The sequence below is a fragment of the Uranotaenia lowii genome, chromosome 3, assembly GCF_029784155.1.
Source record: "Uranotaenia lowii strain MFRU-FL chromosome 3, ASM2978415v1, whole genome shotgun sequence".
Taxonomy (NCBI): domain Eukaryota; kingdom Metazoa; phylum Arthropoda; class Insecta; order Diptera; family Culicidae; genus Uranotaenia; species Uranotaenia lowii.
Genome location: NC_073693.1, coordinates 241,449,207 through 241,474,329, shown reverse-complemented (window position 1 = coordinate 241,474,329; position 25,123 = coordinate 241,449,207). Strand labels below are relative to the sequence as shown.

Here is a 25,123-nt window from a genome sequence, read left to right as displayed (position 1 = left end):
TTGAAAAAGTTTTCTCGTTACCGAAAGATTAAAATGCACAGAATTAGAGCCGGTCACAGTGAGTTTAAAAAAAATGAAAATCTTAACAAATGAAATATTTTATTAAAGGTGGAAAACGATTAAAGCTTTAATGATTGATTTTTGAAGTTTTTGGGAATCGAAAATTTTGTAAGACCATGCGGAAAAAATACGGGAAATTAAAAATTTAAATTAAGTGACCACCCTGACCCTACTAAGGGGTGATCCCAAACTTTTGGTCGATAACTTAAGTTACTATTTTATCAATTAAATGTGCATCTTTAAATTTTTATAAAAAAATGTCAATTGTGTTTTGAAAAGTAAAGAATAAGGATTCTAATTAATGCGATTTAAATTTTGGAATATGGTCCACTCTATCCCGAGATGATCTGTTTTGAAAATTAAGTGCATTTTTTTGAAAATATTCCAAAAACTAAACTAAAACTAAAACATTATTTCTGAACAAAATACCTCCTAAATAACTATTGCTCATTATTTTTCAAATTAGATCAAAAGATTTACAATATGTCGGAACAGGGCCGTAGGAAGAACTGCCTTATAGGAAGGGGGTTTTGGTGACATTTTTGCTTGAAAAATGCATACATAAAGAATAGTGAAAAAAAAAGTGATACCAAAAGTATCTCATTATTCGGGTTTGAGTACTTTTAATTCATTTAAAATCAATATTTTCGAAAATGAGTCCTGAAAGTGATAAGTTTTTTTTTAATTGAAAAAAAAATTTGCAAAAGAAATTTGTTTGGGGTTCAAATCAGATTTATTTTGACTTCTTGTAAACTCGAAACATTCTGAATTTAGTTTTTTTAAGTATCTACAATATAAACAATGTTAAACAACAAAAAAAAAAATATATTTCCTGAACCCGAAGATAAAGTTCAAGTTATTTTATCACCATTAAATTATCATAAATAATTTATTTCATTATTGAAATCCTGTGAAAAATTGAAGAAACGCAGTCTAAAAATGAGTTTAGATTTTATTTATAACAGTGGTTCTACCTGTTGTTTTGTTTTGGGAAATTATGAATTTTAATTTCGAATCTGATTTCTGTATTTTGAACCTGAATATAAATTTTGAATTTCTATCCTGACTGAAAATTCCGAATTCTGAATTCCGATTTTTTAATATATATAGTTCATTTGCATAAACTTTGTTAAAAAAATCGTTTTGGACGCAAAATACAAAATTGTTATCACGCAAGTAAAAACAGTCTTTAAATATCTCTCAAAAAGTGCGAAATTTTTTGTAAATCTATAGTAGAATTGTAGACCTGGGATAAGACTTCGAGGTTTTGGTCTTAGTTCTGAGTCGAGATTGCTACTTTTGATTAACTTTAGTCGTTAATCGAAATTTTATTATGAATTTAATACTTCGAGTTTAGAGACGACAATTTTGCTTGACATTTTTGGACTTTCATGGGGGGATTTAACCCCCAAAACACCCCCCGTTCCTACGGCCATGTGTCGGAATATGTTCTAAGACGGCTGAGATATGAACGATCAAAATTTGTAGTTTTTTAAAGAGTGATCCCAAAGTTTTGGCAGGCAGTGTATGTTTAAATTACAAAGATCACACCAGGCAACAAAATTCACATTTACCCGAGGTGCAAAGAATTGAATATGACTAATTTCAGAGCTTGATCCTAAGTGTGCAATTAGTTTATTTATCTGATAACTTCTAAAAATAGGTTAAAATTCACGTTCAAAGTTATTTCAATAATCAACTTCCCCAAAGATCACGAGTAATTTTAAATCCTTAGAAAAAGGTTATGATTCAAATGTAATCCTAGACTTTTATTACATTAAAACAGATCTAAGTCTTGCTTTTTATTGCAGCCTTGATAAAGTTGTTATCAACGATATCATAAAAAAGTTTTGATATACTGATACTAGATACTGTTTAATCCAATGTAATAAGAAATAAAACAGATTACATCATTGATTCCAATTAGAATTAAATTTAATTTTGTAACAGTTTAAGTATTAACTCTAGACACCTTCAGAGGTAATCATTTGCTTTTTGTCATTTGAAAACATTGAACTTATGTGAACTCTATAATTTGATGCTCAACGATTTTTGAATAATACACGATTTCACTCGAAGTGGAATGAATGATTTTTATTTTGATTATATTATTTTGCTTAAAGTTCAATTTAAAAGAAAATGATATATTTAATTGAAATATGTTTACTGCAAGTATTTCTGATATTCTTCCTTTTTTGAATCTCTTTCTTACAGGCAGAAGCATAATTCGACAATATCTGTTTTTTACTATACTGGTATAAGAACGAAAAAAACCCTTAGCAATCCGGGTCCAATCCCGGGGGTCAACCGAAAATGGCCACCTCACCGACGCTAACCAACACCTCGAATTCGGTTTCACTGCACCGGCAGTCCAGCAAAAATGCCGACTCCATATCGCTCTGTTCCACCACCAGTGCCTTCTCGACGTGCCCGGACCGGCACGGATTCTACGGCGGCAGTCAGTTCTCGGAAAAACCGGCCAAGGAAACCCTCACCCGGGAGCAGATCATGGCCCGGGAGAAAAAGTGGCTGCACATGATCGACAACTGGCAGGAGTACATGAGTAAAAATTATAAGAAGGTATGGGATAGATAAAGACTTTAGAGATTGTGTTTCTTGTTCGAGATGACTAATGGGGATAAATTTGTCTCAAAATTAATTGCAGCTTCGTGAACGTTGCCGGAAGGGAATCCCCCAGGCGGTGAGGCCCCGGGCGTGGTTTTACCTTACCGGTGCCTATCAGCTGTATCAGCGAGATCCGAAACGGTACGAGGAGCTGCTGAGGCAGCCGGGTAATCCACACATCATTGACGAAATTCGCAAGGATCAGCACCGACAGTTTCCCAATCACGAAATGTTCATCGACGAGGAGAAACCCGGCCAGAAGGAGCTGTTCAATGTGCTCAAAGCTTACTCGATTCACAATCCCAAGGTGGGCTACTGTCAGGCCCAGGCCCCGATTGCAGCCTTCCTGCTGATGCATTTACCCAGTGAACAGGCCTTCTGGTGCTTTGTCGTCATCTGCGATAAGTGAGTAGACCTATTGTTTCACATTGTTATAGACTTTGAATTATGTCTCCTATTCAAAAGGCGTAGGCAATAAGTGACGGCTAATCATTCGATAGTTCGAAACTAATTTGCTGTCTGGATTTTCCTCAACAATTTTCCAGTCAGTTGATTGGGCTTTGGAGACCGCTTTTATTTCCTCCTCCATGACAAAAGATGATCGTGTTAACGAACCCCCAAAAATATAACATACTAACGGTCAACACTTTCATTCTCTCCGTCAGCTTTTTCCGCCCATAAATCGGATGGATCGATTTCTCTTCCCCTTTTACTGTAGCTTGATAGCTAGCTAGCTAGGAAAACTTTCAATCTCTTCCGCTTTATGGTCGTTGATTAAAACATCATTTGCCCCATAAAACCCGAGCAAAAGTTTCCATATATTCCGGCGAACTCTATATCTACCCATATATACTGACTGTTTGTCTGTCTCTAGTCCGGAAAACGTGTTGACGTGTTGAATGGCGGCGAAAGACATAAAAAGAAGAGACTATTCGCGAAACTCGCACATTATTCTAGCAATTGACGGTGATATACATACATACTACATTAGCGCTTTTGCTGTGAGCTTACTTGCGTGATTTATGTCTTTCCGAATGTCCGTGGTTTCTCGATTGATTGCCAGGAGGGCACTTTTGACGTTTTGCGTGGCCCAAATATGGGACATTTGGGATATGTTTAATTTAGCGTTTTTAAACTTTTTAAAAAAAATTGGTTTGGGACACAATGGCAGAAGCCAAAATGTGTGAACAATCGTTTCTCATTTCTTTGAAATAAAATATTCACATCGAGATTTCCATCCCTAGACCTTTGTTAAATTTCTTAAACAAAAGAATAAATCGTTCCTCAAAATTGATCAACTGATATAACTTTGAATTGTCATAAATTACTAGCCTACAGAGCTCCACGTGTCTTAGCGACAGGATGAAAATCCCAGCTTCACGTGTCGTCACGAATTACAAAATTAGAAAAAAAAACCTAGAACATCTTTTTCAATCATCGTCTTTAATTAAGGCCCCCACGATGCTATTATCAATTTTGAGTGAATCATGCCGAAAGATTAATCAAATCTTGATCAATGTAATCTTTGGTTCAAAATTTAGACTTTTTAAATTGCAACTTTTATAAATTCCAATTTATTGATTCAGTGGAACTGAAACCATCCCGATTTCCATCGAGTTGAACTGAAGATAGCAGAAGTGCAGCATTTTACTTTTGAGTTGTTTAGACTGGCTTAAATTGGAATTCGGAACTAAAAAGTATCAACAGTTTTTTAAGCGCTGATGTGGTCTAGTGGATAGGCTGGCGCGAGTCTGGTAACCCAGGCGTACTGGGTTCGATTCCCGGTATCGGCAAAAAAAATTTGGGTTCGAATCCCATAAGTTGCCGACGAGATGCTTGGGGAGTAAGTAGAGGCCAGTCTCGAACCCACCCTTGTCCTTCCTCCAACTGGTATCAGGAGGGGTTGGTTTATTATCTTGAACTGCATTCTGTCCATATCCAGCCGGAACGGATATAATGAAGTGCATGATGGTCTAATGGTCTACGCTGCCTACTCTAATTTTTAAAATTTTCTTCTCCAAAAACTATCTCTAATTTTCAATTCCAGCGTCAGCTCCCTGAGCTATTTAAACGGCACAAAAAAAAGTATCAACAGTTTTTGTTTTCTTTTTGCGCAATGAGGACTGTTTTGAATTCGATGGCTCTGCAATTTGAAATGAGTTGTAGCAAAATATGCAAAATTTGTAATGAAAATGTGAATTTTTGTAAGCCTAGCCTCGAAAAAGTGATTCGGCTCCAAAGAGAACCGGTTTCAAATTTTATAGCCAGAGTTTTTAATCTTTCGTAAGACTTTTTTTTAGGTTTCCAACAGACCAGAAACTAGGCTGACCTGTTATATACATCAAATAGATCCTATTAAATGAAGCTACAGTTTAAAATTATTATTTCAAATCATTACAACTCAGTACAACTGGTAACTCGCCTCGATTAATGGTATGTCCAGTTAGAATCCGGAATCATTTATTTTGTTGCAGCGACAGCGAAAGTGACCTCAGCTCAGTCACACACACGTTCATATTTATACGTCATATTCCAACCAGGCATATGCTAATTTGTTCATAAAATAAAACTTTAACTTGGCAGGAACATCTTCTTGTGTCGATATCGTTTGTATATGTTAGCCAGGAAGCTTTCCGACATCTATTTTGACGTACACTACCGTTCAAAAAGGATTGAATAGAGCGATACACATTCAAAAGAGGCTTTCGAAGGGTAGCCATTTCTTTCACAGTTGAAATTCTCTCATTACACTTTCAAACAGCTTGTTCAATTTATAAATTCATCCTCAATTAAATTTTGACCATTTTGCGTGCACTAGGAAGAGAAATACAGCGAATAAAGGAGGAATTGAGATGGCTTCACAAGCTAATTAAAGTCTGCTTCATTTAATATTGGAACACAAACAATTGCGTGTAGTTCAGTCATTTATTAACGAATTCATAATATGTTTTTCATACAAATGTAGCATTTTCTTTACTCTTTCATAAAAAAAAAAATTAAAAAAATTATTCATTGCTGTTTCGAAGAAATTCTCGTACTTTTCCCGTAATACGGCAAATTAGGCGGCGCACACCCTTTTCGTCCACCGTTTTGGCGATTTGATTCCACCAGTTCTTCATTTGAGTCATGTTCCTAACAAGTTTTCCCTTTGCCTTAAGCCTCCGCTTCGTGATTGCCCAGTATTTCTCTATCGGCCGGAACTGGGGGCAGTTTGGGGGGTTGAGGTCCTTCGGTATTACGCTGACCCCGTTCGTTGCGTACCATTCCATAACCGTTTTGCTGTAATGGCAGCTTGCGAGGTCCGGCCAAAACATTACTGGACGGTCGTGGGCACGAATAAACGGCAGAATCCGTTTCTGTAGGCACTCTTTTTTGTAGACTTCTGATGTCATTGTCTTGTCAGTGAGAAAGACTTTGGTTTTCTGTCCACAACTGCATATCCCCTGCCAAATCATGTACTTGCGGGCGAATTTATCCGCAAACAATAACTTAAATTTTGCAGGTACATCCCCCCGAGCCGTCGCCAAATAAAATTTTTGACCTGGGATTTGCCCAAAGTCCGCCTTCACGTAGGTCTAATCGTCCATCAGAATACATCCGTCGAACTTGGTCAGCACTTGGTCATACAGCTTTCGAGCACGGATTCTGGCCACATTGTTCTGCTTCAGCGTCCGATTTGGCTGTTTGCTGGCTCGGAATGACCTTATTCCTTCCCGGAGACGAATTCGTCGCACCGTACTGTGAGCGGCCTGGAACTTATTGGCCAAATCGCGGTCTGAAAGATTGGGATTCCTCTTGACGGCCTTGATGACTTTCCCACGCAGTTTCCGGTCGACAGTTCCACTCCGACGCTTCGAATGTGGCTTCCGAGCCGTCGTCGATGTTTCCTTGTACTGCTTGATAACACGCCATACGGTATTTCTGGGCATTTTAAGCTGTTTAGCTAGCTTCGATGCCGACAACAATGGATTTTCAAGAAAACTGTGCACAAATTGATCTCTTCGTTCGGCTTCCATGGCGGTTGTTTACAAAATGCTATCGTTTGGTGTTATGACATAAATACATGGTGAAAAGTAATGAATTTCCCGACACGTGGGTGAAAAAAGTTTCCAAATCCGTCCACTATTGGTCTTAGCCGTCCCATTGCGGACAAGCAAAGAAAAAAAAAAAAAATCCGTCCACTAGGAGCGCCACAATGAGCAAAAGAATTTGTTCCAATATTAAATGAAGCAGACTTTAGTTGTAACTTTATTCAATTTTATGACATCATTTCAAAACTTGGCGAGATTATGTTGTAAAATCTTTTCTTGGAACCTGGCCAAATTAGGCCCGGAGCAGTTTACTAATGCGGTTAGCAACGTTACACATCAGAGTACTTCCTCTCATCATAGCGTAGTCTATCACGATATTGTCGTTGAATCAACAAAACGGAGTTTTCGTCAACAACAGCGACGGCAACTATCATTGACGACATTTCATGTTGACCAGACATCTATCAAACATCATGTGAACCAAACAAAAGAAAAGGTTGCCGATTTCCAAGGTGTTTGACGAATTGATATGACATTTTTCATCGTTGCTATGACATTCTTCTCCTCGGCTCTTTAATGGAATGGTTCCATAGCTAACGGGTAGGACGGAAACTCACTATTCGAACGGGTGAATCCTTCCCAATCAATTCTGACGTACCTCAAGGGAGGACCTAGGACCTGTAATATTCCTCAATTACTTCAACGATGTGCTGTTACTTCTCGATTAACCGAAACTAGCGTAGGCCGACGACTTGAAAATGTTGCATCAACAGCTCCGAAGATGTCAATTTCTTACAGGCAGTGCCAGTTCAAAACCTTCACCGCCATAACAAATGCACGGTAATTTTATTTTCCCGCAATCGGAGCCGGCTATCGGCCGATTATTTGGACACAAAGCAATAGACGGGGTTGAACATGTGAAAGGCTTTGGTGTGATTCTAGGCAAATGGCTGGATTTCAAGCTCCACAAAAACTACATCGCTTTTTCGCATGACAAAGATTTTAAGAATATTTACTGTCACAAGAGTCTCTACTGCAGCTTGGTTCGATCGACTCATAATTATCCTTCGGCAGCTTTACTGGCAAGAACGGTTCCAACAATCCAAATATATTAGCGTCAGATAACACGCGTCAGATTGGTCGCGAGTAAATGTAGTTTTCTAATACCGCAGTGAGGGATAAATGTGTGATGGTTTTCCCCTAGCAATGCAAAGCCAACGACAGCGTCACACGCCATCAGTATTCTGATAAAGCTTTAACACACCGCAACCAGAGAGCCACCCACGGTAACCCGTGCTGCTTAGTAACCATCCCGATCGGTAGCGACATGCCTGAAGAGATGACAAAGAAATAGCGATCGTGTTCGTAACAACACGACCTGAACTCTCAGTTCAAGACGACTACCTGTTGCTGGCTTAATTCCACTAGCTCACTACGAAACTGTGAACTACAAGTTCAACTATGAAGTACAAGTACAGTACACATACATGCCCCTCATGTTTTTTAGTCAATTATTTTTAACCAGATGTGTAACGCACAGGCGCGGTCCTAGAGCTTGCTCTTTGGGAATGATTTTTCAAATTTTCAAAAATCAGTCAATATGAAGGAACTTTAATATCTTAATAGAGCGACAGGAGGGAAAGGCGTGTCGGAGGAGGAGGTGGGGAGGAGGGGTCAGATACAAATGAGTCTACAATATAAGCTGCACACTGCTCCTCTTTCTCCCCTTGACTTTCACTGAACAAAATTTGATGTAAAAAATAATACGGAATATCAGAAGAATAATGGAAACTTTTAACAAATTTTCTTAAAATTTATAGAACAACCAGCGAATCTATAATGTTGATAAAATGTTAATGATTCTCATTTTGCAGGTATACGTTTGGAAAGGCATATTTTGTGATAAGTATTAGTTTAGTTATCGCTATGAATTTCAAACTAATTGACGGCGATTAAATTCTTCATTGGAGTATTTTACTGAATTGTGATTTGTAAATTTCGTATTATGATTTTCAAATTTTAAAACACAACTCTCGTCCAAAATTCTGGTTTTGATTTTTCAAATTCTCAATATAAAAAATCATTAGTCTAAATAAAAATTTAGTTGAAAATAAGATTGTCAGAATCAGTTTCTGAAATATGAAACTTTTTGAACTTAACTTTAATTGGTTTGCAGTTGAAAGTCAAGTCATCCTACGAAATTTTCATTGTTATTTGAACTGAAACGAATGAAATAGTTAAAAAATTTAACAAATAAATTATAAAGAAAGTGAAATTGCCGAAAAAATACTCGGTTGATGCGGGATAGTTTTAATTCACAAGCGAAAAACATAAACATAAAACATAGTCAAACTAATCTTGGAAGATTTTTGCGTCCTTTGTTACATTTAATTCTATGTATAGAAATTTTGATACGATGTTAGGAGCAAATACGCAAACTATTACTTTTAACCCATATCCCTTCAAGAGCGCACGAGCGTGCACACCTGAAATGCACATGATCACCCCTAGGGGATAATAAACAAACATTCGGACACTGAACCAAAACAGCTGAAATAAATCCAGAGGGATGAAGGCTTGTCAGCCAAACATCGGTACACTGTTGGATTGTACAAAACGAATGTCGGCCATAAGAAGAAGGAGATGGAAAATTTCGCCTGCGGAGGAGTTTTGTTTCTTCAGTTGGCAAAACTGACGCGTCGGTCGAAGAAGTGCCGCGATTAAAGCAACCGCGAAAAAAGAAGCCATCCGTATTGGCATCGGGAAAAGGCCAGCCAACAGCCATACGACAGGGCTACCAAGCCAGCTAACCAGAGCTCAAGGAAGTCCCCGATGGGACAAGCGCCAAAAGAAACCTCACGGAGACAGGTAAGCGGCCGAAATTCAAGAGCATCAGCACATGCTAAAGACAGCCCATTTTTCCAGGCAGTGCTACCAAGCTAGTCACCCGGGGCTAAAGAAGTTCCCCGACGGGAGAAGGGCAAATAGGAGCCATCTGGTAAAAGGTAAGCGGCTGAAATTGAAGTGCTCTAGCACATACTAAAGCGGTCCTTACCTCCAGACAGGCTAACCCGTTGTGCATCCAGGGCTCGAGCAAATTCGCCGAGGGGAAAAGGGCTAGTAAGCAGCACACCGAGAAAAAACAAGGCAACCACCCGTGCTACCCAGGGCGCGAGCAAATTTCCCGGAAGGAAAAGGGCCAATAAACATCATCTGATAAAAGGTAAGCGGCAAAAATGTAAAACCCCCAGCACTCGTTCAAGTAGCCCCAATTTACAGGTAGCAGTCACACATTAGCTGCCCAGGGCTCAAGGAAATTTCCCGAAGGGAAAAGTGCCGAAAAAGCACCACGCGCTAGGAGATTCTGGCGACGATATTCAGGCGCATTCTGCCAGCAAGAATACCAGGCACTCGGCGATCAACATCAAAAGGGGTCGGAAGTGAGTTGAGGTTAGATTATTTCAACAATTCCTTTTTCTAACCCCACTTTTCCGTCCCAATAGGACCCCTTTTTTGGACACTGTTGTAACTTTTTTCGACATCCTCTTTTGGCACCGTTTTTGGCATTTTTCGGACACCTTTTGGACGCCTCTTTGGCACATTTTTTGGCACTTGTTGAACAATTTTCGACACATTTTTGGACACTTTTGTTGACACCTTTTGGCACCCTCTGGTGACACATCGGCTCCGGGTTCAGCACTTGGTGCGCTATCCTCTTCGCCAGTCGGGGGAGCGTTTTTTGGCCAGAAAGCCACTGCCGGAAAACATCAAGTTTTGCCGCCTATGCAGTTGTGCTCGCGGTGCTCATTGCACCCAAGGCGTCGAGAAGCGCCAAGGTTCCCCAAGGGAAGGTACGCGCGAGACGAGCGAGTGGCGTCGAGGGATCAGCGGAAGGCGTTCCCGGTTGCAACCGGGGAAAAACATCCTTGGTCATCGGATGACCACAAAGAAGCAGCATTTCTTCCGGAGAACCACCGGAACAACGGGATCCAGCAGGAGGATCTGCGTGTTCAGCGGCCCAAGCCGGAACGCGCAGGGTCGCGTGTCAGCGAACCACGAGTTGCGCAAATTGGTCATCGGTACGGCATCGGACTGCCTTCAGATGGCAGGGCATTCGGAGATGTGCTCCGAGAAAAGGTTCCCGGAAGTCGGGTCAGCAGCATGCGGAAAGGAAACAATGTAAGTCGCTCTTGAAACTTTATATTTTGAGGGAAATAAAATGGGTTTTCCGAATTTAGCAACACATTAATGTTGCCATAATGTTATGTTTGCGTTTATTATTTGTGGCACAAAGCCATTAATCATTCGTCACACCTTTACTCGATTTTTTGTCAGATTTTGTGTAATACTTGTAGTTTTGTGGCGTTTAGTAATTTTAAACCGAAGCTGTATAGAGTTAAATCGATCAATGATAACTAATAAAGTAACTGACCTACATGAACAATAAAAAAATATTTTAAATAATGAATAGATTCAAAATAATTCATTCATTCATTCAACGATATAGATTTTGGGAAGAATGTCACAAAGTCCAAGTTCCCGAAAAAAAGATACAGATTTTTTTTAGATAATTATGTTCCAAAGATACAACGATTTGAAAACATAAATTTAACTGTTTTTTCTCTCTGAAAATTGAATATAGCTATTGTTAACATCACAAAAGGAAGGATTGTTTAGTCAAGTATTTGATAATTAAAATTTTGATCTATTTCTTAATTTTGTTGAAGCCTGAAAAGCATTTTCACTTGTGCATTAAAAATATCCTAGATTGATTTTGGTTAAAAATATTTTTAAAATTCTCGTATTTTACAAAACGAGGAAAAATACTTAGGTACTTCTATAATTTCGTCGCCCAGAAGTCACGGTAAATTACTCACAGTATTCAGGAAAATTGATCATTAAGTTTAAATCATTTTTTTTTAATTCTTTTTGATACGTTACACTTTTTCTAAAATGTGCTCAATTTTTTCCAATGGATTTTTACCTTGTATTTTCAAATGTGATACATACCGGAAACGAGAGCAGATAGAAAAAAAATACAAATTTGCAATCACTGCCCCCAAATAAATCAAAATCAGTTTTCAAATTAAAAAATATGAATTTTGTTTCCTTTTGTTTAATTGTGAATGTAGATTCTGAGTTCTGGAGATGAATTTAAATCTCTATCGCCAAAACACCGATGCCTTCATATAAAAACAGCTCTTATAAATACTTTTTACTTCTTTTTGGCTCTAAAAACTCATAGCGTAAAAGTGTCGAACACACTCTCTCTTCTTTCGGTTTATTTTTGTTGAAATGCATTACACTGCATTACTTGAAATTATGAATCTTGAAAAGGTTTTTAAAATTTAACCTTTTACTATTAAAATTTAAACTGTTAATATTTCATATTCGATTTCTACTTGGCAGTACTTGCAATTTTTTTACGGTCATCGATAATATGAATGTTTGATGTGATAGATTTCAAACAGAATTAAATTAAATAGGATCTTAAATTTAAATTTTTATTTTTAAATTTCATAATATAGGTTAATTTGAAGTTTCATAATTCATACTTCAATGATGGAACATTGAGGGTGAAATAAATTCGTGCAAAAAAATCTTTACATCGGTTCAGAACCTCAATTCTTATTTTGCAATCTAATAATGAATTCCTTGTAAACGCAAGTGAAAATAGTACCTACTGCATTAGATTTCGGAATGAGTTTAGCTTTAGACATCTGATATGACATTTTAAAGTTTAAAAATTCGCAATAAACCAACTGTAAACAAAATGAACAATACAGAATTCTGAATTTATGATTGTCCTGCGATTTCGAAAATAATTTGAATAACATAAAAATCCTAATGAAGAATCTTCTGTTGCCCGAATCTCCATAAAAAATGTATTGCATACGGTATCAACATGATGTTACGATTGAATTCGTTTTGTGAAATATTGGTGAATATGTTAAAGAGAAAGATTAGAAAGTAACTATTAATTGAAGTCATACGTTTCTTAAGCGCCTACTGGTAAACTGATAACTACAATGAAGAATTTGACTTAAATTTTAATTTCTTACTATAAAAGCAAATTAACACTTGAAGGACAAAGGTTTCTTTTCACTTCTTATAACGACCAAGATCTATTAATACATTAAACATGTTAGAAATTTCTGAAAATTAAAGAAAATTGCAAATCACATGATTCCGTACATATACAGTTTAAGGAGTTTTTTTGTTTTCTTCTATCTAAGCGAATAAAAAAGAAACTACATGGTGAAGGCAATGAATGTACGACGTCAGCAGAAAAAATACTTCAAGAATTTCAGTGCTTTAACCATATTTACCCCCTTATTTGACTTTTTCAAATTTGTCGTTCCATTAAAATTCAAAACAAAATGAAGGATTTTTAAGCTCAGAATTTGAAACAAATACAAAATTTACTACCATTTGCTTATATAAATTTAGGCATATGAGGGAAATTAGTGACAATTAAAATAAAGGGTCCCTACATTTCAATACCTAGCTCAAATGTATACCTAAAGCATGGATCACTACAAATCTGGACGCATGAAAAAGGGTCTATCTCGGAGCTATGTAAACGAAATAAAAAAGTTTTGTGCACGAATTGTAGGGTTTTTACTGCACTTTTAAGAAAAAATAATAAAAAAAATTATTCCGATGTTGTTTTGATGAAATTTCGTAGTTTTCATCGAGAACCACTCATCTAAGTTTGGACACCCTATTCACTGACCTCAGCGGCCATTTTGTTCCACAATCTCTTCATCTCTGTTGCATCCCGAGTCGTCCTACCATTCTTCTTCATCTTCTGATTAACAATTGCTCAAAATTTTTCGATAGGGCGGAATTTAGGGCAGTTGGGTGGGTTGACGTCCTTTTCGACAAAATCCACCAGTTGGCCCGATACCACTGTAGTACCTCTTCGCTGTAGTGGCAGCTAGCTAAATCTAGCAAAAACTTTACTGGTTCTTTGTGAGATCTAACAAAAGGAAAAAAACATTTTTCAGGCACTCCTCCTTGTACATTTCGGAGTCCATGGTCTTGTTTTTCACAAAAAACCGGGGTTTTTCGGCCGCAGCTCCAAATATCTTGCCAGATCAAACACTTTTCTGCAAAGTTATTGGCAAAAACGAATTTGAACTTGATGGGGACATCACTCCTACCAGTGGCTTTGTAAAATTTTTGGTCAGGAAGCCTCCTCAAATCAGATTTCGCGATTTTTGAACCAGACACCACATCGGGTTTTTGAACGTGGGTGTCCAAAATTAATTTTCGTCTCGCGGCTTCTATCACGTGTAACTTTTTTGGAACAAAACGAATCGTAATGAAATTTTCAGCACTGATGAGCGCTATAGTATAATAAACAGTGCGTCCAGATTTCTGATGACCCATGCTTTAGTAGATAAATGGCTAGCCAATTCAAAGTCATCACTCTAAGTAACTCAACAAAAGATATTTGGTGTAATTAGGTCCAGGAAATTGCAAGTTACAGTTGCTTGAGCCGACTTTTTTCAATCTTAAATTTTTAGATGATAAACTTTTTGTTGAATAAACACTCCCACGGAGTGACGATGAAACGATGATGTAGATACTGCAGTGACGGTATCGGTGTGTGGAGATTTGGTGGTATGCTGCGACGGTAGCGTGTTGAGGCGGCGCGGTGGTAAATAAAAAAGTACACAGAGATATTAGTGTGACTGTTATTTCAACAGAGGTAGCAACTGATGTATTGCTTGCAGGTTGATATCAACTGTATTTTGAAGTGACGGATTGATGAAGTAGTTCTCCAGTAGCTTAAGGGCAGATCCCCCTATGCCATGAGCATCCAGTTTCCTTAACAGCAACTAGTGGTTGATCGTATCGGATGCTTTCTTAAGGTCCAAAAACAAATAATACCCAGTGTAGCGTCGATTGTCGAGATCATTGTAGATCTTCTTCAATAGTTCTCCGGTCGCTGTAAGTGTGTCACATCCCTTCCGAAATCCGTATTGTCTGTCGCTTAGTAGATTCTATAGGCTTCTAGGAAGTTGCTCAACCTGCTAGCTTAAGAGCTTCTGGATAGGCTCCAGTCTCGATGATTTCGTTGAAGACATCTCTCAACGATGAATGATGCGGTCTTAACGTGCTAAATTTGTAGATGTCAATGTCGCTATCAATTTCCGAGGCTAGGTTATGCCGCATTATACAGAAGAAGGCATTCAGCCTATGTCATCGGTTATGATGTTTTCTTTTACACATTTCACATTTTGTAAGTTTTTACCTTTACGGCCCTTTTTTAAACCCTGTTTTAACACATTGCGGACTAAATACAAGATATCTCATTTTTCCCTTGACGTAAGTGTGCTACACTGAGAAGCATAACTCAAATGTTTTTTTTTTTTTTTTTTTTGTAGCGTTTAAATAGCTGTGGGAAGCTGACGCTGAAAATGAAATGTGGGTAGAGGGGTCAGGGAAGTAAAAGTTTAGAGTAGGCAGCTTAGAATAGTAAGCGATCTTGAGAAGTTGGTTATACCATCATGTACTTCCTTAAGTCCCCTTCAGATGAAGATGAACTTAAAGCAGAGCAAGACAGTGAACTAACCCCTCATGATACTAGTTGGAGGAAGTACGTTGGCGGTTTGAGAAAGGTCGCTCAATTAATCCCAACGAAACTATCTACTATGCATTAAAAATTAAATGATAATAAGAACGTCCTCACCCGAAACTTTCACCTTCTTGTCGGTCATCTTGCTAGGTCTGGCTGCTTGGAGTGCTTGCTCTGTTTGGGGTGTCCTTGCTGGACTTGGTTACTTGGGTCGTTGGTTTGATCCGGGGAGATCCTTTCGTGTTGCCCATCGCTTCTCCGTCTTTGAAATATTGTATCCTTCGTCCCTCGGGCTCTCCAATCCTCCTCTTGTCATCTTACGACTTAAGCTCCGCATGCGATTAAAAAATAAAGAGAGAAAAAAAGAGAAGCAAAAGAGAAAAAGGAAGCAAAAGGAGAAGAAACACAAAAAAAACGTATTAGTTTGATCAATTAATTTAAAACTGTAAGATTTAATATCTAAAAAGAAGCCTAACTCAAACTAATAATAAATCGAGCTCAATTAAATGGAAGTAATCTACATTATTCCTGTCATATCACAGAATCATACAATTTTACCAAAATATAGATGTGAGAGCCTTTTTGGGCCTACCTACCTACCTACCTAAGGGTCCAGCGCCGATTGACCGGCGCATAGGGCTGAGATAAAAGATCTCCACTGCTGGCGATCCGGAGCCAGCGTCTTCACTTGCTGCCAGCCAAGGTTCTCGTCAACTGTGCGGATTTCAGCGGCTAGACTTCGCCGCCACGAGCTTTTGGGCCTGCCTCTTCTTCGATGCCCATCTGGATTCCAGTCAAGCGCCTCTCTGCAAATCTCGTTTTCATCTCTTCGCAGCGTGTGCCCAATCCATCTCCACTTACGTTCCCGAATCTCGATTTCTAGCGCCTTTTGATGACACCGGCGATGAAGTTCAACGTTTGAGATCCAGTTGCCAGGCCACCAAGCGCGGATGATGTTCCGCAGGCACCGATTCACAAAAACTTGCAGTTTTCGCGCCTTTTTGGGCAACCCTATTTAAAACTTATACAAATTTCTAGCTCAAATTAATAGTAGAAGTCCTATCACAACATCACAAAATCATGCAAATTTACCAAAATATGGATATAAGAGCCTATCTTACCGTTTGAGCATCGCCCTACCCTACCTGCCTCACAAAGTTGAATGCCTACTTTTGAATGAGATTTAAAAATTATCAAAACTGTTTGCTTTGAACTATAATACTATCACAACAACACGGGAGATAGATGCATTTCACAAACCTAAAACCACAAAATATCATTTCCATCCAATTAGCCCCCAGTGATTGAAAAAAGCTAGATTTAAGAATAAACCATCGTAATTCATAAACCGCAAATACACATCCACTGGAGCATTGGGGAGGACAATGGTATTTACATATGTTAACCTACTCCTTTCTAATTTTCTAACTGTTTGAATATATTTGAAAAAAAAAGAAAGAAACTCCACTTCCGAATGATCTGAAAAATATAAAAGAGCATTAAAGAAGGCACATAAAATTACAATAAAAGGTCAAACAATCATTTCTGATCGGACCAGATTGACCATGTGATTGAGCTTTAGTTAAAAGCCGTGGGACCGACATCTAGGGGTTCCGTTTCACTTATGGTCGGAAGTGATCCGTTGATGCCTATAGCAACACTGAACTGTGATACTCTCACTATTCTATATTTAATGTTGCTATACGTCAAGGTATACCCATTTATATCAAAGTGATATAAATGAGCACTCAATCACGCCCACGGAGAAGCATAACTCAAATGTTATACATTTAATAATGATTTTTTTTTCCTCAGAACAAAACACAACACTTTTAGTATCTGAATGAAACTTGATTTTCGTCCAGTGAATTCTGAAGTATCAACTTCCGAATTTCGGTGTTTTCGGCTAGTAGTTTCTTCGCAGTCCTTAATGTTTGAGTAGTTCTTTTTGTCGTTGATTTTTCGGGTTGTGAAGCTATATATTGACAACTCCTTCATTTTTAATCGCTCCCAACGCTCTCAACGCAGAACAATTCTGTTTTTTTCTATGTAGGTATTTTTTGTTATGGATGGAACGGAATGCATGGATGGATTGATGGTTGATAGACAGAAGCAAGCCTACAAAACCATACAAACTCTAACCGGGTCGGGGCACGCGGCAGCATATATGCACTTGCTTTATTGAATCGAACAAAACGAAATTGATATTGCACTCGATGCTGCTATACTGGTGCTACTGTAGCTATTTGGCAGCGCATCGCGCCATCGTGTGAAATGGGTCATCTATTTAGAGCGCAATGCTCGATTAGCTATGATGGAGTTTTGTTAAACGAATGGAAAATTTGCTCGTTTTCCTTATGCAATAGCAACTAGATGGATACCTGTACTTTCTATTATGGGACAAAATGATTGTGCTGTGATGATTTAATAAGACTCATTCTAACAACTTTTTTTTGTTTTGATCTTTCACAGATATCTCAAAGATTACTACACACCGGGGCTGGAGATGTTGCAGCGCGATGCCGGTATGCTGAACGGGCTGCTGAAGAAAACTTCGCCCTCGGTCTACCGGCACCTGCAGAAGCACAAGGTCGATCCGCTGCTCTACATGACCGACTGGTTCCTGTGTGCCTTCACCCGAACGCTACCCTGGGACACCCTGCTCCGGGTATGGGATTGCTTCCTCTGTGAGGGTATTAAAATTCTGTTCAAAGTGGCCCTGGTCGTGTTGGGTGCCAGCCTAAATTCCCACAAAGTACGCAAACAGGCCAACGGCCTCTGCGAAACGTTACAAATCTTGCGAGCACCGCAGAAAAAGTTCATCGAGGAAGACTTCATCATGCACCACATATTCCGGATCAACATCACTGTCGAGGATTTGATCCAGGAGCACAAAAAGCAGGAACTGCTGCACCGGAAGCATAAAGTTTCCTAGAAGCGGGCGGCGGCGGCGGCGGCGGAAGTGACTAGTAATACACCCTCACCGCCACCAGCAGCCTCCTCAGCTCCTCCTCAACAACAACAAGTGCCTGCTGCTGCGGAAGAACCTGTGGATTGTGAAGCTTCCGGATGCGCCACCGATGATGGCAGGAGTTGATGATGAGAGAGTAGGCGAACGAGCGAGCGAATGTGCACCCAGGTTGGCCCACTTTCTTCCCAGTTCTAGTCTATGTAGGTAATCATACTTTTTCCGTGACTCTTCGTGAGTGACACGAGAAAATCAGTAAACCATCTGTGAGCGAGAGTGCAAAAGGAAAAAAAAACGTTGGAAACTGGGAAACTGATATCCGTTGTAGCGTATTGTGTACTGTGGGCCGCAGGTTGTATCACGTTCTGCTCGAAAAACCTTTCGTTTCTAGATAATTTTTTTTAAACAGCTTCATCAAATTGTAATAAGAGTAATCAAATTCCCGTCAGTGTTTTTATAGTTCAGGCGGGAAAAATGAGACATGATGTTGAATTCCAGCAAAGAGGAGAATACATTTTTTTGGTTATTTTGGAAATCAAATAAACATCAAGTATTACTTCAATCTGCGCAGTTCGTCCGGTCAGTAAAGTAACTTCCAGTTGCGTGTGAATAGGTATTGAAAATTCTCTTTCAAATTGTAAAGTGATATACTGCTATGAGATGTTTGTAGGAAATCTTTTGAAAAAAAGCCGTAAACATTGTTTAGGATCGTTGTTGTTATGTGTTGTTGATAAGTAGATTCACAATTGTGTCCTGTCGTGAGTGATTTTCGATGGTAATCTTTTTTCTCTGACTTATGTTGAATTTTAAAAAAATATCAACGTTGATGATTGAATTTAGATTTTGTTGAAACTATTGTTAGTACAGGACTGTGGAAAACTTTCTCTCGAGTTTTAAGAATAAAAACACTTTCCTGAGAAATTAACACTTTCTAGTTGGACAATCCTCAAAGCAGTAAAGCTATTTCGAAACGGAAGTACCATATTTTGATTATTTCCAACCAGTCCAAAATCATTGAGGATTGAAAGCTTAGCAAAGATTCAAATCCAAAATCACTCAGCACAGGATCAAATGCCAATTCATTGTTCCGTACTACACTTTGCTCTTTTTCTGTCAGAATGCTTTAGCCTTAAAAAAAATCGTCAACTACACTCCCTAACACATCGGCTACCCAACGATACCCGGAAGAGAGTGTCGTTGAAATAAATCGATTCTAAAATTAGATTACAATCGATCGCCGCTACTTGATTGTATGCCTTCTTCTATGCAGTGTTGTATAGAGATTGTTATTTCAAAAGTAGCGGGAAAAAGAACGTTGCAAAAATAGTAAAATATAACAAAAGACAAACCGAAACACATTTGGGAAGGAAACGAGAATACAAAAAAAAATCGTGCAAAAAACCGAGAAAATTTAGAAGGTACCACTATCACGAAGTCTAGTTCTATTTTTACACATACCATGTACGTACTACTCGACTGTTGTTTTTTGTATGGAAAAATTCTAGCTAACAAAATGCAATATATAGTACAATTTTTAACACAGTTTACAAAAAGAAAAAAAAACATTCATAATATACCTATACTAACGGAATAGTTGAAATCTTACCGAATTCTGAAACACGTTGAAAGCATCTACTAGAGTTTTCAATCGAAACCGTTAAGAAGAGTGGAAATCTATTCACGTACGAACTATGCTTTATCAAAAAACAGCAACAAAAAAACACTAACCAACCATCAACGCCGCTTGTTAAAAATTATCTCTTCCTTTTTTCCGCTAATTCCGTTTGTTCCAATTGATCAAATCGCCTTCCCCGGAGAGCAGCTATCAATTAATCGCACTCAAATCTCATTCATCCGGAGTAGAGAGAAGACAGAGGGGCGATTTTAAAATACCGCTGATCGAAATTTTCCACCCCGACAATGGTGTTTGGTAATGAAAAATAAAAACCATAGGCAAAGAAAAGCGAAAGCAAAATTGGTGCAAATCGTGATCGCATTCGATCGGATTGGAAGATAAAAAGCTGATAAACCGTTTTGGTGTGTTTCAATTCCTTGAATCGCAAATCCAAAAACAACGGTGAACCTGATTCAAGAACCAAGCACAATTCAACAGGACAAAAAAAAAACCGTGCAACGAGTGCAATTAAGGCGCGAGCACATCTAGGGGAATAACATTCAACTCCGTGCTAAATGTTTTGTTTTTGTTTTAAGCGATATTTTATTGGCCTTACGTTCGACATTATCAGCAGCATGAAGAGAACCAATATAAGAGAATTTATTAACAGTTAAGTGAAAGTTCAAAAACCCATTGTAAGTTGTCATTGTGATAAGTGTTAAAATTACGTTTAACTTGCAGCAACTGGCGATTAGTTGAGTTCAGTAAGTTTTGTTTGCAAAACAGGTCAAAACCATCAACCACCAATACCACAAAACACATTCAGCTGTACCATTTATGCAAAAATACTGATATTTTATAAAGTAATCATCAATCCTTTATCGTAGAATAATAATTCGTGGAAAACAGCATCAGCAAACAACACAAGTTTAATATACAAAAAACCAATCGGTCGTAAGTGAGTTTACCATATATCTTTATCGAGTGATTTGACTTACTTCATCAAAAATTTCTACTATTTATTAAAGTTTATAATATAATTATATCCTCCAATCCCCCCATCCCGAAAACATATCTAAAGAAGGTGAAATAAATATCAATGCTCGAAAATATGAATCGGAATGTGTTGTTTTTTTTCTCCGATGACCCTCTTGTGTCCAGGGTTCAACAAAACGCACTCTTTTAGACGCGCGCGGCACACGCAAACCATTCCTCTCGAGCGAAACACTTCTTCGTTTGCGGTCTGGCCGTTGACGCGCTCTCGCTCGAAACAAAAACACGCGCGCTCAATCTTTTCCCCTCGTTCTCGTCGACGAGATGCACTATCCGAAATCTGCGCGAGCGGCCAAGTCAAACAGGCACGGCTAGCTCTCGCGCGTCCTAATCGAGCGGCGGGTGAGGCCTCTCTTTTGGCTCAAAGAACAGCACGCAGCGGCCCACAATGCAGCGCGCGGCGGCTCTCCGAATGGTCCGAGGCGGCCCTCTTTTCTTCACCGGGCGGCGCGCACGGGCTCGAGTGAGGGCCTTGTGTTTCGTTCGTGTTTCTGTTTGCAGTGCCGATTGAGAAATCTGTGTGTATGATTTTATCAGTTAAAATATATGTAAGCGCGCAATGGGATTTGGCGGAGAATTATAAGAATTAATGTAGGATGTTAAAAATGTTCTAGCCACTAGTAATAGTTACCAGCACTAGTACCTAACTATGAAAAATTTACCATGCAATAGTGAAATTTCGCAAAAATCGCCAAATCAAAGAGCTTAACATAAGGATTGTTAAAATGCATGTTAAAATATTCTAGCCACAAGAAATAGTTACCAGCACTAGTAACTATGAAACATTTACCATGAAATAGTAAAATTTCGCGAAAAACGCCAAATCAAAGAACTTTACACAAGGATTGATGAAATGAATGTTAAAAATATTCTAGCCACTAGTAATAGTTACCAGCACTTGTAATAATGAAAAACTTACCATGCAATAGTGAAATTTCGCAAAAATCGCCAAATCAAAGAGCTTAACATAAGGATTGTTGAAATGCATGTTAAAAAATTCTAGCCACAAGAAATAGTTACCAGCACTAGTAACTATGAAAAATTTACCATGCAATAGTAAAATTTCGCAAAATACGCCAAATCAAAGAGCTTAACACAAAGATTGTTAAAATGGATGTTAGAAATATTCTCGCCACTAGTAATAGTTACCAGCACTAGTAATAATGAAAAATTTACCATGAAATAGTAAAATGTCGCGAAAAACGCCAAATCAAAGAGCTTTACGCATGGATTGTTAAAGTGAATGTTAAAAATATTCAAGCCACAAGAAATAGTTACCAGCACTAGTAACTATGAAAAATTTACCATGCAATAGTAAAATTTCGCGAAAAACGCCAAATCAAAGAACTTTACACAAGGATTGATGAAATGAATGTTAAAAATATTCTAGCCACTAGTAATAGTTACCAGCACTAGTAACTATGAAAAATTTACCATGCAATAGTGAAATTTCGCAAAAATCGTCAAATCAAAGAGCTTAACATAAGGATTGTTAAAATGCATGTTAAAATATTCTAGCCACAAGAAATAGTTACCAGCACTAGTAACTATGAAAAATTTACCATGAAATAGTAAAATTTCGCGAAAAACGCCAAATCAAAGAACTTTACACAAGGATTGATGAAATGAATGTTAAAAATATTCTAGCCACTAGTAATAGTTACCAGCACAAGTAACTATGAAAAATTTACCAATAGTAAAATTTCGCAAAATACGCCAAATCAAAGAGCTTGACACAAAGATTGTTAAAATGGATGTTAGAAATATTCTCGCCACTAGTAATAGTTACCAGCACTAGTAATAATGAAAAATTTACCATGAAATAGTAAAATTTCGTGAAAAACGCCAAATCAAAGAGCTTAAGGATTGTTAAAGTGAATGTTAAAAATATTCTAGCCACAAGAAATAGTTACCAGCACTAGTAACTATGAAAAATTTACCATGAAATAGTAAAATTTCGTAAAAAACGCCAAATCATAGAACTTTTCACAAGGATTGATAAAATGAATGTTAAAAATATTCTAGCCACTAGTAATAGTTACCAGCACTAGTAACTATGAAAAATTTACCATGAAAAAGTAAATTTGCGCGAAAAACGCCAAATGAAAGAGCTTTTTACAAGGATTGTTAAAATGAATGTTGAAAATATTCTAGCCACTAGTAATAGTTACCAGCACTAGTAACTATGAAAAATTTACCATGCAATAGTGAAATTTCGCAAAAATCGTCAAATCAAAGAGCTTAACATAAGGATTGTTAAAATGCATGTTAAAATATTCTAGCCACAAGAAATAGTTACCAGCACTAGTAACTATGAAAAATTTACCATGAAATAGTAAAATTTCGCGAAAAACGCCAAATAAGAGAGCTTTGCACAAGGATTGTTAAAATGAATGTTAAAAATATTCTAGCCACTAGTAATAGTTACCAGCACTAGTAACTATGAAAAATTTACCATGGAAAAATAAAATTTCGCGGAAAACGCCAAATCAAAGAGCTTTTCGAAAGGATTGTTAAAATGAATGTTAAAAATATTCTCGCCACTAGTTATAGTTACCAGCACTAGTAACTATGAAAAATTGTCCATGAACGAGTAAAATTTCGCGAAAAATGCCAAATCAAAGAGCATTACGCGTAGAATGTCGAAATGAATGTTGGAATATCCGAGCAACTAGTTATAGTTATCAGCAGTGGTATCTATGAAAAATTACAAAAGTAAAATTTCGCAAAAAACGCGAAATTTTACAATTGCATGGTGAATTTTTCATAGTTACTAGTGCTGGTAACTATTTCTTGTGGCTAGAATATTTTCAACATTCATTTTAACAATCGTTGTGCAAAGCTCTCTGATTTGGCGTTTTTCGCGAAATTTTACTATTTCATGGTAAATTTTTCATAGTTACTAGTGCTGGTAACTATTTCTAGTGGCTAGAATATTTTTAACATTCATTTTATCAATCCTTGTGTAAAGCTCTTTCATTTGGCGTTTTTCGCGAAATTTTACAATTGCATGGTAAATTTTTCATAGTTACTAGTGCTGGTAACTATTACTAGTGGCTAGAATATTTTTAACATTCATTTTAACAATCCTTATGTTAGGCTGTTTGATTTGACGAATTTTGCGAAATTTTACTATTGCATGGTAAATTTTTCATAGTTACTAGTGCTGGTAACTATTACTAGTGGCTAGAATATTTTTAACATTCATTTTAACAATCCTTGTGCAAAGCTCTTTCATTTGGCGTTTTTCGCAAAATTTTACTATTTCATGGTAAATTTTTCATAGTTACTAGTGCTGGTAACTATTTCTAGTGGCTAGAATATTTTTAACATTCATTTTATCAATCCTTGTGTAAAGCTCTTTCATTTGGCGTTTTTCGCGAAATTTTACTATTTCATGGTAAATTTTTCATAGTTACTAGTGCTGGTAACTATTACTAGTGGCTAGAATATTTTTAACATTCATTTTAACAATCCTTATGTTAGGCTGTTTGATTTGACGAATTTTGCGAAATTTTACTATTGCATGGTAAATTTTTCATAGTTACTAGTGCTGGTAACTATTACTACAGTATTGTTCCGATTTTGTCAGCTCCCGATTTTGTCTACCCCCGATTTTGTCTATCCCCGATTTTGTCAGCATTTTATCCCGATTTTGTCAGCCTTTAAATTTAGTTGAAATTTTCTGCTTTTGAACTAAAATTCCCAGTCATTTAACACTGTATGTTTTTTTTGGGATTGTCCTGACCCACGTAGAGGACCACCCTTAACCACTTGGTATTTTAGGGATCATTCAAATATTACGTAACGCTTTCAGAGGGGGAGAGGGTATAGCAGTTTGTTACACTTTGTGGATTTTGCTTAGAAATTTTGAGACGATTGTGTTACGTAGTGGGGAAGGGTGGTTGAAAATGCTCGAAAATTGCGTTACGTAATATTTAAACGGCCCCTTAAGGGTTGGTTTTTTAAGGGTTGGGGGTGATTGAAGGTTCATTAGAGTTTTCATTGATGACGAGTGGAAGGAGGTTGAAACTTGACCACATTTTGATCACATGGTTTATGGATAGCCCTTAGGGATCATCCATAAACCACGTAGACTTCAGGGGGGAAGAGGGAGGGGGGGGGGGTTGGCCAACGTTTACGCACCATACAAATTTTCGAAATTTTATATGGACAAAAGTATA

General features: G+C 37.7%; 1 protein-coding gene and 1 long non-coding RNA gene across 8 annotated transcripts in view; both read left to right on the top strand.

Annotated features, from left to right (window-relative positions):
• LOC129750976 (TBC1 domain family member whacked) overlaps positions 1-21,002 on the top strand; it is a 57,080-nt gene extending 36,078 nt beyond the window's left edge. For all 6 annotated transcript variants that reach the window (XM_055746208.1, XM_055746205.1, XM_055746209.1 and 3 more), the window contains 3 exons: positions 2,275-2,640; positions 2,726-3,090; positions 17,776-21,002. In XM_055746208.1, the coding sequence (XP_055602183.1) occupies positions 2,374-2,640; positions 2,726-3,090; positions 17,776-18,238 (1,095 nt within the window). In that variant the 5' untranslated portion in view covers positions 2,275-2,373 and the 3' untranslated portion in view covers positions 18,239-21,002. The remainder of the gene's footprint in view (positions 1-2,274; positions 2,641-2,725; positions 3,091-17,775) is intronic.
• Positions 8,799-11,118, top strand: LOC129750978 (uncharacterized). 2 transcript variants are annotated; one of them, XR_008738543.1, is made up of 4 exons: positions 8,799-9,584; positions 9,642-9,721; positions 9,778-9,939; positions 9,996-11,118. It is a non-coding gene; the product is annotated as an uncharacterized LOC129750978 (long non-coding RNA). The 2 variants fall into 2 exon arrangements; XR_008738544.1 differs by having other exon boundaries at positions 9,778-10,156; positions 10,220-11,118.
• Positions 21,003-25,123: the final 4,121 nt, after the last annotated feature.